The 14,504-nt window shown below is 36.5% G+C and overlaps 1 protein-coding gene across 5 annotated transcripts in view; it reads left to right on the top strand.

Moving 5' to 3' along the window:
* Positions 1 to 14,504, top strand: part of LOC136032025 (ankyrin repeat and BTB/POZ domain-containing protein 2-like) — a 195,492-nt gene that overhangs the window by 112,853 nt on the left and 68,135 nt on the right. For all 5 annotated transcript variants that reach the window (XM_065712108.1, XM_065712106.1, XM_065712107.1 and 2 more), the window contains one exon: positions 5,253 to 5,419. In XM_065712108.1, coding sequence (XP_065568180.1) covers positions 5,253 to 5,419 — 167 coding nt within the window. The remainder of the gene's footprint in view (positions 1 to 5,252; positions 5,420 to 14,504) is intronic.

Raw genomic sequence — 14,504 nt, 5'->3', positions numbered from 1 at the left:
ACATGGGGTGGTCGTAGAAACCTAAGACGTTGTCAGTTGGTTCGAAGTACAAATTTATAGTGACCTTTTTAAGTGGCTAGAGAACAACCGACTCCTCTCTCCTTCACTAGCGAAGTTAGACCTTGTAATCAAGGGGGGGGGGGTAAGATTTATCGTAGGATTTTAAAAACATAAAATAAAAGGAATTTAATGCAAGATATTAGATAACTTGGGGGCAGCTCTCCCCATCCAGGCTTAGAACCCCCCTGTACTCCTTTGCCCTTTTTAGCCGAGTGAATCCCTGTAACCTCCAGGGTTTCGGATAAGAAATTTGAAATAACCATTAGTCAAAAGATATAATAACAATTTACTATGAACGAATAAATGAAGTCTAAAACGAGGAGAAATAGAATGAAAAGCTAAAGTACTTCTCCTATAAGTTTCAAGTCAATCAGAAAAAAACACCCTTTCTCTATTAGGGTTTGGTGTCAGAGTGGCTACAGAGACATGCTTTGTGACTCCAATCGTAGAGGTTGAACGATCCTTCTGTGATTCCGGATTAAGCTAGGTTCTTCCAGCTACAATTTGGTGGCAGGGTGGGGCCCGGGGATGGGGGTGTTAGAGATTCCACTGCCCCATTTTGATTATGTATTTGCACAGTTTGAAAATACTTGTGTTACTTTTGTTTAAACAGAGTGTCGTATCCCTACCTTAGTTCAAGATGTTTGACAGCGAGGGTTGGGACAATAATTTTGGGGATTTTTGTACTTTAAGCATGAAAACTGGAATCTGTGCATGATTTGCTCCAGATAAGATTAAATATTCCTACCTTTGTGGTTAAAAGTTGACGTTGGGATAGGGGGGGGGGTGTTACTGGGGTCGCTGTCACGCTTTCCTCCATACCTACAGATTGAAACTTTATAAAATTCTAGTTCAAAGGAGATTCAACATGTCCAACTTTCTGAGGGTACATGCCAACTTTCAACATTCGAGTCGGTCCATGTGATTGGATTTAAACTCTTGTCGCACTTCCTTGCTGAAATTCCTCAGAATCGACATAAATTGGCTAGAAGCCCAGAGTGGACTGGAAGCACAGACTGGGACTGTTCCAAAACTTTTGGAATTTCATTTTTTCCAAGCCATGTTGCTGCGGAATTCACAGAGCTAGGGTTTCAAGGTCTCATCAATCCCCTTTTGTTTCGTTTTTTTTCAATAGTACCTCAGATTGTAGTAGTTGGACTGCTCGCTTTCATTTTGTGAAAGTGGAACAGTTTCTATGTTCATGCCCACTTCATAAAATTTATTCCTTTTGACCCGTAAATTTATTTGCGCTTCAAGATCCCCTTTGTCCAGGACAGATAACATGTAAAGTTCAAGCCGACCAAACAAAATAATTTTTTTTCTGTATGCGTCCTTTTGGAAAAAAAACCTCTTGCTTTAAGGTCCTTTTGATCCGGGGTTCATACTGTATAATTTTTAAGCCGATCGAACACCAAAATATGCTCATGCGCTGTTGGCCAAATTAATGCCAATTCCTACTAAACCCCTTAGTCTAGTCAACCCCTTGGATGACAGAAACACTAATTTTTTTTTCAGGCGTAAAGCCTCTTGGCTGCCACATAAGCTGAAAAATTCAGAGAATGTCTGTAACCCCAGTTCGAAAATTTGGTTCTAGTTCATAAATATGCAAATTGCCCACCTTTTCTGTTGAAATATAATATGCAAAAGATTGCATTTTACCGTAGTTGGGGCCCTCACCTCCGGGTTCCGGCAATGTCCCCACATTTTGAAAAAAAAATTTCGTTGAAAAAATTAAAAAAATGAAATTGCCCCCTCCCTTAATTTTCAAACATACTGTATTCTTATTAAGAGATTGAAAAAAATGCCCTTCTCTAGATTTTCGTGAATTGGCTCCTCTGAATAGTGTATGAAAGGGCGTGGAAGGAGGACTGAGTGTCGTCGAGTGACTTACTGCATTTAAAACGGGTGCTGAAAATTTCAATCTCCGATCGATGATCGAATAGTTCCTTGTATTTGTAAAATTCCGTAAAAAAAACGCTTTACTGAAAACTGTGCTTACTTGGGTTTTCTAGATCTCCAGTATTTAACGATTTTTTGTACGCCTTATCCTGTTTTGCTGTGTCTTTTTTTTGTAATAAATAAACTGAAAACACAAAAATTTATTATTTTTATTATTATATTGGGAAAAAAGGGGATCCTATTCCCGCATTATTCTGCTATGCCTCTTCACAAAATGCTTCACAGGGAACATGCCCCCCGAGAGATGTAACTTGTGAAACTCTGGTCCCTTTTCCATTGGCTTTAGCCTTCTCTATGTAGCGCCATCATTCTTCTGTAATTAATGTTAGCAAATAAACATGAACGGTACCTCTTACCCTATAATTTAAAAAAAAAAGGTATGTCGTTTTATCAGCCAAGATTTTTTCATCTTTAAAGGATAAAGGATGAATTCTACCCGTTCTAAGTTTGCTATTTACTTTCACCCGAAGTTTTTTTTCTTTAATTCATTAAGTTACCGCTTGAATGTTGAGGTATTGTATCAAATAATTTATATAATTCATAGTATACATTATATTGTCAAACAGCTCATAGGTCCAGGCATTCGAGAAAGGCTAAGGTGCCAAAAGCTAAGAATTTTCAGAAGGGTGCTCCCGAATGAGGGTTTTCTTATTCAGGAGAGTTTATCGGTTTTGGGACGAATTCTATGTATTTTTAACCTTAGTTGCCCATGGCCCTTTTGGACCCTCCCAAATGCTTTTTTCAAGGTTCATATATACGCATGATGTTCACAGATAAATCATTTTCAAGCCAAGAACAGAATGAAATGAACTTTGAAGAAACTTGATGGTTAAGACCTTGACCTTCTTTATTAACACCATCTTTTACTTGATAAGCAATGAATAGGTGTTATTTGTTGAATCTTGTCAAGATCTCAAATGTCATGGCTAAATTGCATAAAAAAAAAATCAATATTTGATTTTGTGGGAAATTCTCATGATCTCCATTAAAAGGAACTATTACGCTATAACTAGGCTCATGATAAGATATTTTATCCGTAAGAAGGAAGGATTTTAAACTAACGACTACGAGAAATCTCATCATTTTTTGCACATTAACTTTGTTTATTCTTTGTAATATACTTTTGCAAGATTTTTTTTTTTATGCAGCTTAGCATATTCCCAACATAATTGTTATTATTATTTTGAAAAACTTATTTTGCAAGAATGACTATGGTATGGCAAAAGGTGTCACCAAACAAATCCTGTAGAGGAATGAAAATTATGAAAAAGGAATTTAAAACTTTTTAAACGGGGCTTAAACGGTTACATTATTTGTCAAAAAAAAAAAAAAAAAAAAAAAAAAAAATGGTAAGTTGAGCTTCATTTTTCAAATATTTCTGCGAATGGAGCTCATGTAAGCTTCAGAATAAAGCTTGCGAACTAAAGCGAAAACAGCACGGCACATATCGTAGTTCTGCACAGCAAATACTAGACAGTTTTAGTAACGCTAAATCGATTATAAGGAAATCATGAGAACGAGTGATTACTTATTTTCGAAAAAAAGATGAGTCAAATATTCACCACTAGTAAAAGATTTATAACTTTTTCATGAAAGACTTAATTATCTGTAGAATTTTAAGCCAAAAATCACTCACCAAATTGGAGATAAAATCAGATTGAAATAGATTACGGTCATAGAAAAAGGTAAATCGTGCAGAAGTGAGGTCGCTACACATCAGTGAAATGAAATTACTTAGAAGGAGGTTTTCAAAAACTCCATTTGTGCTCCTTATCGCTAAGTATCCGGACCCGTTAGAAAATATTATATGCGTCTTTGCCAGACGAACCTTGGTGAGGGATAGCATTGATATGATCGTGCAATCAAACAGTTCGTGGTAACGAACTATAAGTAAGGAGCGACCCGGCTCAATAGTAACCAAACTCTAAAAACCGGAATTTTAACATCAATAGATATATCAAAAGAATCGGGGTTTTATGCTGATTTCAAATATATAAGTTTCATTAAAATATTCTTGCCCATCAAAGGTTACGAGCCCGAAAAATAGTTGCCTGATTTTTGAAAAAAGGAGGAAACACTCCCTAAATGTCATATGATCTTAATAAAATCACACCATCAAGTTTTGCGTATCACAGAACTCTACTGTAGAGGTTTCAAGCGCCTATTTGAAAAAAAGGTGGGATTTTTTTTTTGCCATAAGAAAGATCACGTATGCGTTTTTATTTGCTCTTTTTGTGTGTGTGTGTGTGTTTTTTTGTTCGTTTTTCCCAGCGGTTATCGCATCGACCTAGTGGTCCTAGAATATCGTGGGAGGTCTCATTGAAATGGAAATTAAAAGTTCTACTGCCCTGTTTAAGTGACCAAAAAATTGGTGGTCAACCGGGCCCCCTCCTATGCCCCTATCTTTAAGTTACAAAATTTGCCCATTGTTTACGTATAGTATTTGTTATTGGGAAGTACGCATACATTTTTCGGATGGGGGATTTTATGATGGTAGAATTTTCCACATGGATAATTTTCCGTGGGAAGGGAAGTTTTCAGGGGGCGAATTTGTCAGGAAAAATTTTACACTTGGGGAATTTGCCAGAATTCCTATACGATATTCTTCTTATCTCTTGCTTTCTCATTGCCGACTTAATTTTACGCATGGAGATGTTAAAGGTTAATGGTCCGGTGTAAATTTTCATCAGGATCGAATTGTCTAGAGAATAAATCCTTGGGGAGGAGGGATTTTTCCTTAGAGGAGTAGCCAGATTTCCTGGCATTATTTAAAAAACGATCAGAAATTAAAAAAATAACAAGTTTTTTCAACTGAAAGCACGGAGAAACGTTAAACTTAAAACGAACAGAAATTGTTACGTATATGAAGGGGGTTACTCCTCCACAACACCTCGCTCTTCTCGCTAAAGTTTGAATTTTGTCTCAATTCCCTAAGAACGACTTTCAAAACACTATGTTTGTTTAATTAGAACAATAAGAAGTTTTCTTCAAAAGTAAATAAAAGAAACTTTAGCGTAAAGAGCGAGGTGTTGTGGAGGAGTAACCCCCTTCATATACGTAATCATTTCTGTTCGTTTTCGGTTTAAAGTTACCCCTTACTTCCAGTTGAAAAAACTTTTTTTTTATTCAATGTCTCAAAGGACGCTCAGCGCTCAAAAAATAATCCCACAGTCAGAAAAAGTATCGTATATTTTGATCATGAATAGAAAGCTAACATTTTTTATTTATTTCAGCGCAGGCAAGATTCATTGGGTGGCTCCTCATCTGACGATAATCGCTCGTCCGGTCACGCTTCCATGTCTGACGGTCATACTTCGTCATCTCCCCCTGTTGAAACCCTTCCAAGACACAAGCACTATCGAATACCCACTCAACTTAACTCAGTTCCAGAGGATGACAGGTAGATATATAACTTTTAAAAGCCAATAATGTTATAATTATAGTTTAGACCAGCGACATACCACACAGGTTTTGACAAACGCTCTGCCCCCAGAAATTTTTACTATTGTTAGTAAGCATCTAGTATACTCCATATAATTTAGTTATTTTACATTCTTAACAGTTGTATCCCCTCCTCCTAAATCCCGCCCCTACATAACCCCTGGTTATGTGCTTAGTTTAGAAGGAATAAAGAACCCAATGAGTGAATTGAAACTTCAGGGATATTTTTATTAGTTAAGATACGTTTTAAGCAGAAATAGGTCACAACCAACTGATGTTAGCGATAAAAAGTATTTTAGTCGAAAAGCAATATAATGGGTTGTGTTAAAATTTCTGCGGAACTGTTTTCTTTTCATAAAGAGAATGGCACAATGAATACCTTATTTATGAATATCATGATTTGTAAAATATAATTTAAAATATAGTTTGCATTTAAATATTCCACGATCTGGAGACCGTCTAAAGGATGGCCCTCAGGCTTAATTTGTATTCCAATACAAGCCAGGTTCTGAGTTATATATGTTTTCACTTGAAATTCCGTTTCTAGTTAAAATCGCCGGATAAAATTGAGCTAATCAGATGGTGAATACAATCCGGTACGATTTATTTATCCACGGATAATATTGATGTTTGCATTAAATACTTGACTTCAGGCTCTGCTCGAATGAACTGGAGACCGTCTAAGGGATGGCCCTCAGGCTTAATTTGTGTTCCAATACAAGCCAGGTTCTGAGTTATATATGTTTTCACTTGGAATTCTATTTCTAGTTAAAATCGCCGGATATGAATTGAGCTAATCAGATGGTGAATACAATCCGCTACGATTTATTAATCCACTGCAGCTGAGCCATGGATATAACTATTGTAGTTTTCTTCTTAATAGTATTATCATTGTTTTCGAGGTAATTGTACTCACAATTTATGCTGCGCGTTATGGACTGTAAAGTAATTATCGAGTTGGCTGATATTTTCCAAGGTTATATATACACAAAAAATGCCCCATATTTTCATCTGATTTGGAAAAAAATGACCATAGTTGTTTTCATCTTACACAAGTTAATCATCGCAGCTTTTGTCAATTTTAAAGACTAAAGTCACATTTTATGCTGAATCTTATGCTCCTTGCCAAAATACATTTGTTACCTAAGTAAACCCTTTATTTTTCTACTTTTCTTAAACAGGTGATTACATTTATAGCAACTATGATACTTACTGTATTTTTATTTTTTGGCCTAAAACCACCGAACTCGAAATTCTTATTGAGGAATTCTGATTAAAAAAAAAAAAAAGGATTAAAGAAATTGTTTGGAAGATTGTGTTCCTTGTAGTCCTTCCATTTTACATGGCATTGTTTATTCATCGCCGTTTACAAGCAAACAATTTATGACAACAGTTTGTCTCGAAACAGGAACATTGAGACGTTTGACTCAAAATACTCTTTAAGGCAACAAGTAGTTTTATGGCATGGAAAGTGCAATGCTTTAATTGGTGGTGGAGGTACTGAGGGGACAGTGGTTGATCCAGAGTGTTCTGGGACTTACACCTCCTGGTTTCCGAGGTGATAATAATTCCTATCTATACAAATCTACTGAGCAATAACAAGAAGGTCATAAAAGCCACAATAATAAGAAAAAAGATGCATTTCAAAGATACAAATCTAGAGTCTAAATTCTAGCCTCCCTTTTTTAAATCTGTCGAGCAACAACTATCATAAAGTTGTTGCCAAAATCTGCTGACTGTTACTTTGTATTAACAAAAACCTAAACTAAGTCTAATCCTACTCCTCATATTTGCACCACAGCTTAGATATCTATATACAGTTATGAAAACTCGATTTATAGTGCGCGGTAGCGATGCTAGCGGCTGGAGACAGGAAACTGGTATTGGTATCTAATTGGTAACAAGAAACTGGTATTGTAGTTAAACTGTGTTTATGCTACAAAATAAAATTGCGTTCCCGCCTATGGTGTTGTAGTACGATCTACGCGTCGGAGCGCAGGCTTGGAGGAGGCGCCAAGTTCAGAGCTCTGTACTAAAAGCTTCTCATGGGCAAGATAAGAGTTTTCATAACTGTATTGGTGTCTAAGCTGTGATTCGGACAATAAGCGACTGAAAAAGTGTTTGATGGCTTTGAATCCTGCAATCTCCGGATTTGAATCAGTCTCTGTATCAATGGAATAAGTCCATTGCATTCATGTATATTAAACAATTTTCCGTCGATCTCTTCCTCTAAGTATCCGTCTGTTATAACCTATTTTGATATTAATCTCTTAACAGCCAAATCGTATTGGAAAAAAATATACATTTGGTTTTTCGTTGAATGACTTTTCTAAACATAATAACCACTACCGTCACAGTTGCATCCCAGTCTCCCCCCCTCCGATTCCTGTACACAGCTATTAACTATGCATAAAAGTTTGCTGAATTTGTTTTCAAATCGGCATCATTTGGGATTATTGTAACTATTGGCAAAAAAAATAGTGCATATATATATATATATATATATATATATATATATATATATATATATATATATATATATATATATATATATATATATATATATATATATATATATATATATATATATGTATAAGCTTTTGAAGAAAATGATTGAAACAAGATAAACATGATTCAAAAACACTAATAAAAACAATCAATAAATAATACCCTCACGGTGGGTTAGCATCCTCAGCTGTACCAGATTCCTATTACTAATAAAAAACCCATTGCCCAACAATTTTTCCACCAAAGGCTCTTCCGCCTCATCCACTACAAAAATATCCGTTCACAAATCCCTTAACCCTTCACACTTCCCCAGAAAATATAGCACATTTTCATTCCATTCTCGGTACATCGGGCAACTACAAAGACCACATTTCATTCTAATCCTTCCCAACTATCTTTATCTTCCCCCAAGTGGCATACAAGATTTTGGCACACATTTGCCCACTTAATATCATCCCTGAATAGCCCAGTTCTATAATATACCTCCTCTCCCAGTGTCTCTTTTATCATTATCTTTTATCGTTATTTTTATGCACTGTGTTTGAAGGATTAGTGCTAAGACTTGATGTAACTACCGTTTTTCTTGTTTTTTTTAAATCAGCCTCAGGATTTGCAGGGCAACGGTACTAATTGGATTGTTCACTCAAACAGGTTTTACATATTCTCTTCGTACTCTTCCATTGGAACTTTCCAACCCTGTCTTTAAAATAACCGAAAGCTAATGATTATGTGAGCTACAGACCACACATATATGGCTATGATATCACATGCAAAGATCAATCAAATATTTGACTAACAAAAAAATGGTTTTCTTTATGTCCATCTGTAAAATGCCAACCACTCACTGTGCACACGCTGTAAAGTTTATTAAATGGAATTGCATGCTTAGCCCACAATAGCCTCACTAGAAAAGTTTATTCAGATTCAGATTTAAAAATGGTTTTAGGTTCCTTACTGATCAATAACGACCGGATGGTCATTAATTATTTATCATCAGGTAATCGGGCCTCAGCAAGGTCTGATTGATATGAGCAGGTGTAAGATAATCCAAACAAGCGGCTATTAAGGCAAGGAAATGCTTCACTGATCAGATAATTTATTTTAGGTTATCCAGGAGGAGGGTGGAATAGGAGCCAGGAATTTTCCTGGAGGGGTGAATTTTAAAATCTTGACCCTTCCAGGGAACTCCCATTTTGGCACCTATTTTAAAAATTGTCAAATCTTTAGTGTCACATTCTAATAATCTTTCCCAAGTTGGCATCCCTGATATTAATTATGAAATGTTCTTAATTCTTTAGATAGAAAGTGCAATTAGATCTAATTACTGATGTTTAATTTATTCGACTGAATTCATTGAAAAAAAAAAGAAAAACCAGATTTCGACAGGCACATGCACACGAATTTATTTTGCGGGTCTGGAATTTTAAAGGGGGCAAATTTCGAAGAAACGACAAAAAATAAGGGATTTAATTGAAAGTATTAGAAATTATGGGCAAACCCGTGCAATCTCGATGTTCTTTGTTAGATGGGGACGTCCTGAAGACAAGCCCAGCATAAATTTCTGGACTTGTAGCATTTGTATATTTCTTAGAAAATAGTGAAATTATTACGTAGTAGCCAGTAGTCGGTACGTTTTCTTATAGGCTACAATGATTGAGTTCGGACATTAAAATTGTTCCCCATTACTATTGCGAACACTCTGGGTGCTTCGTATCGTGCGTGTCTGTTCTCCAAAACTTTCAACCGTTTGACAGATTTTAATAATAAATTCGAATTTTCATATTTTTAAGAGGGGGTGCCCACCTCTAATAGACATGGGTCCAACTTGAAGCATAATTTTTTTCGATTTAATAATGCTCAGCTAGATGGTATAAGGTTGAACTAGAACTGACTATTGCAGAATAATGCTGACCGACAGCAAGAAAGCCTCTGGGTCTGACCTTTCTCCCTCTAGTTTCTGCTTACGTGCCTGGGTGATGAGTCACTCCATAAAGCGAAAGGAGAATATAATTAATGCTTTCCGAAAAGAAATTCATAAATGATCATAATATCAAAAATTGTAGACAGAAAAATATTGATTATAATTCAATCAAGCCTTATGCGTTGATCAAATAATTTCTTTCCTTTATTGAGCACTTGAAATTACAGTGCCAACAAAGTGACAGTTTCAATTGATAAAATCTTATAAACAGTAATAGAACAAACATAAAAGGGCAAGGCAGACATGGTGTTTGATTTGGTTTTCAAAGCGAAAGTGTAATCTTCAAAGAATAGGCAATGTTAAGCTGATCCGACTCAACAAAATGTGAACGTTTGGCTCCTACTAAAACATTGTATTTGTGCTAAGGTCTTGTCCAATTAAAAAAGAAATCAGGCACACCAGGTAGCTCATGCGTGGCATACTTTGCACGCATGGCATGAAGTGTGCAGGGCATGGCGCGAAGAGGTGCGGCGGAAAGAATGGCACCCTGAGATGTGCACCAGTTGCTAAGAGTGGTAAATGCCTTGATTTTAATGTATTGTCCATTTTATCTAGATTATGGTAAGTTCAGACAAACGGCATTTTTAATAGACCTTCTAAAAATTTCGCTGTTTTTCGTTTTAAAATTTTTCAAGAAATTCTTTTTTTTAGAGCAAAAGGCTTTAATCACCTCCTCTATGTCCTCCATAGAACCTTAATCTTAAGGGCCTGTGAGCTCAATTTTAAGTTTATAAGCACTTTAAGGAAATTGGCTAGATTTCGAGCAAATCTCATCAAATTGATCTCATCAGATCCATGATTAATGGGATAAGTATAGATGATGTGAAACCTTTTGGATTGAACTCTTATTTGTCAGTTCTTCAATGGGCTCAAGCAATGACACAAGCTCTTGTAGCAGGAGCTGTTTTGAGTTGGTTATATCCACTCTTTTGAAATGCAGTTTGAAAAGTAACAGAGGACCCTTAGAATAGGACTTCGGTCTCTAGTTATGTATTCCAGCGGGTTCAATTGTGGCTAGAATGAAACCGTACTATTGAAGAAAATTGGAAGCTATATTACTGCTTCTAAAATGAAGTTGACAAGACCTTGACCACGACTGAAGCTTCTTTGCCATCCCTACATTAAAGTGCAATGTGCGATCAAAGTAATTAAGTCTTGCTGACCTCTTAGGTCATAGATTTCTATGTCTTCTTCCGCAGCAGCAAGCTTTTAACAACAACATCTTTTCGTCAAATCTTTCAGTTAGTTGTGTTTGCCTAGCTTATTTGAGAGATTAATTGCAAGAAATGGACAATTAAGATTCGATTACGATCACTTTTCTTATTAGAAAGTCGATTACAATTTATCTAAAAACGGAGAGTCAATTGCAATCAATTGAATCAATTACAAATCCCTGGTACGAATTGCTTGATGACCAAAGTTTAGTTTTTCCATGTCAGAACAGATAAAAATAAGGTTCATCGTATTATCAAATACACATTTTCTGAAATGTGAATTTTGCAAAACACAGAAACTCATTCTTTCACTCGAACTCAGTCTCACTGCTCTGCGTTTTTAGAGGTCAGGAACGAAAAATTTCCGTGACGGTGAGCAGGAGGATGTGAGCAAATGAATTTGTCTCCAAATTCTCTTTGCGTGGCCCCATAGGATTTATTTTCCAAAGGCGATGTGAAGAACAGGATTTATATCACTACAGTACGGTATCTCTGTACCCGCATTGTGGAAGTCTTTGGCATTGTCCATCAAAAATGTTGGAGTGGGTCTTGAAGGAAATCGAACATAAATTATGCATTCGTCACGTCATCACGCTGGGCTTGGATTAACGTTGAATAGCGGGATTTTCTTTTTTAATATGCGCTTCAGGTGACTTGTATGTCTGATTAAGGGTCCTTTTTTAAAGGTTTACTTTTGCAGCATTGAGAGCACACTAAAGTTTGATGGTTTCGCTGCAGACAGACTTTATTTTACTTGATATCGCTGGTTTAATTTTACGTCAATTATGTCACTTTATAGAATAACCTGCTTAAAATCATATGCTCAGTCAGGGTTGCCGCCATGGACAGTTGTTAGAGTGCTAGAAATGGTCCAAATCTGCTTGCTTTACAAAGATTTTTGGTGCTACAGTTTTTGCGCGTACCGCGGCTTTAGCCGCGACACGCTCACGGTCCGTTTAAGTGTATTTGGGCATTTTTATGTCAACCTTAAATCTTTTTAATGTAAAAGAACAAATAATGTATCCTGAGCTGACGAGGAACACTAATTTATATAACCCGTATTTAAGTGTTTTGAGATTATTGGCATTCATAAAAATCTTTGAACTATATATTTTGATGCGAGACACATCATGTAATCAAGGAGGCACACTCGTGCCTCTATAAAGAGGTGACACACGACAATGTTAAGTGATCTTCGGTTCCAGTGGTCGCAGAGGGATGGGGAGGGATGCATTTCGTAGCCCGAGCTCCAACTAAGAAACCTGCAAAATTTCATCCTTCTCCAACTTTTTCTTCATGGGGAAAATCTGGCCGAAAGTTTCGACCCGTCAACCCCAGCCCCCCTTTAACGTTGTCCGATCGGGCTGAAATTCACAAGTTAAGGTCCCCTAGGGCCCAGGAGCTTATCCGCGAAATTTCAGCTCAATCCGATAACTCCTTCCCTGTTTTCCAGAAACCACGCATTAGCCACTTAATTAACGCATTTCTCTCCATAAGAGCCCATGTTAATTTGAAATTTTTAAAAGTTATTGAGAAGTTATATTTACACATGTAAGTGATTAGCTTGGTCGGTAGAGCGTGGGACTTTTAATCCTCTGGTCAAGGGTTCAAGTCCCTTACGGGCGGTTTTTTTTAATAACATCAAAATAAAAGTGTATAATTTTGATAACACCTGGACAGCTTATCAATTGAGAGATAACAGAATATTAGCTTCTTATGAGCAAAAGAAACATTTCGGTCATTCTATCTATTTTTTTTCTATTTTATACAATGATTTAAAAGCGGGGGGGGGGGCGGCAGCCACCCAAGTTCCTCTCCTAATTCCTGTACGAGGAGTACAGGAATTATGAAATTACATCCACCATGGATTGTAGAAAAACGTACAGAAATAATATGAAAAAAACTTCGTTTTCTTAAAGAGTTAAAGAGGCTGCGTCCCAAAGTCGAATCTTAAAACGTACAGGAATTAGAAGAGGCAGTTGGGGGGCTGCCGCCCCCCAAACCCTCAGCTTTTAAAGACTCTTTTGTACAGGTTTTTTGTTTTTTTGCTAACCCCCCGCTCTTGGCTTCGGAAAGGCCCTCTTTTAATTAACAAAAAATTGAAATAAATGAATCATGGAATAACTTCGAAAAATGTTAAACACAAGAGGACAGGAGAACCATTGCGCCGAAACTAGTAATTAGTAACAATGAAGTCCCCCCACAAAAAAAAACTGTACAAAAGAGTCTTTAAAAGCTGGGGGTTTGGGGGGGTGGCAGCCCCCAACTGCCTCTTCTAATTCCTGTACGTTTTAAGGTTCGACTTTGGGACGCAGCCTCTTTAACTCTTTAAGAAAACGAAGTTTTTTTCATATTATATCATTTTATATGTCTATAGCGCGTCCAGACTATCTGTTTTCTGAAAAAATGGGACGGAAAACTGGAAGCAGGAAAAGCAATATAGATTTGCTGTTTTTTCAAAAAAAACAATGTCTGAACAAGTTTATACGTTATCCCAGGGCTGTAGCCAGGATTTTTTTTTCACGGGGGATGCACAAAAAAAAACTTTAAAAAATGTATCAAAAAGTTGTTTGTATGAATTTTTTACGTTTTTATGAATCGGACAAAAATTTTGGGGGAGGGGGATCGAAACCTCTACCACCCCCTGGATACGCCCCTGAGATATCCTCATCAAATCTGTTTTTCTTAGATAAAACCTAAAATAAGCAATTTGAGAGCCTCAGCTAGACACTTTTCCTTTTCCTGTTCGAAACAATGCTAAAAAACTTATTTTCTTTATCCCTTATCGTCTCTGATACTCTCCTTCTTTTGGCGTTTCTTTCCAGAAAAGCAGTCCATAATACCATTTTCCGTCCGTAATTTTTTTATTTTCTGACCAACGGATCTTCCCGGCCCGAAAATGGAAATACTGATACGGAAGTAGTAGTCTCAGTTCCTAGTTTTCTGTCCCATTTTTCCCTGATGTACTGAATGTTTCAACTTAATGTTCTAACTAACTAAGATCTTTCACAGGATAGAAATCAAAATCATTGTCTTGCTTGACTTAGTGACAATTCATTTTGAATTGCCACCATGTTAAATGAAACTGAGAAATCTTTTTGAAGATGGAAAAAATACTGTGTTCCTCAGTACCTGAGATCCAAGTAGCTTCCTTACAGTATTATTTTCATTTCTTTTATTTTCCAGAGATTTTGGAAAACTAACGTAGACCTAGTAGGCCTATAGGTGTGTTCCAATGTACAAACCTGTGTAGTGCTGTGTAGATCTCCTATAACTCAAACTAAAATAAACCTTTTCTATTGTGACTCGTATATCAACAGCTTGTAGAACTCATAATTTCT

Source organism: Artemia franciscana, chromosome 10 (assembly GCF_032884065.1).
Source record: "Artemia franciscana chromosome 10, ASM3288406v1, whole genome shotgun sequence".
Taxonomy (NCBI): Eukaryota; Metazoa; Arthropoda; class Branchiopoda; order Anostraca; family Artemiidae; genus Artemia; species Artemia franciscana.
Note: the sequence above shows the minus strand (reverse complement) of the source record. Positions and strands in the feature narration are given on the sequence as shown.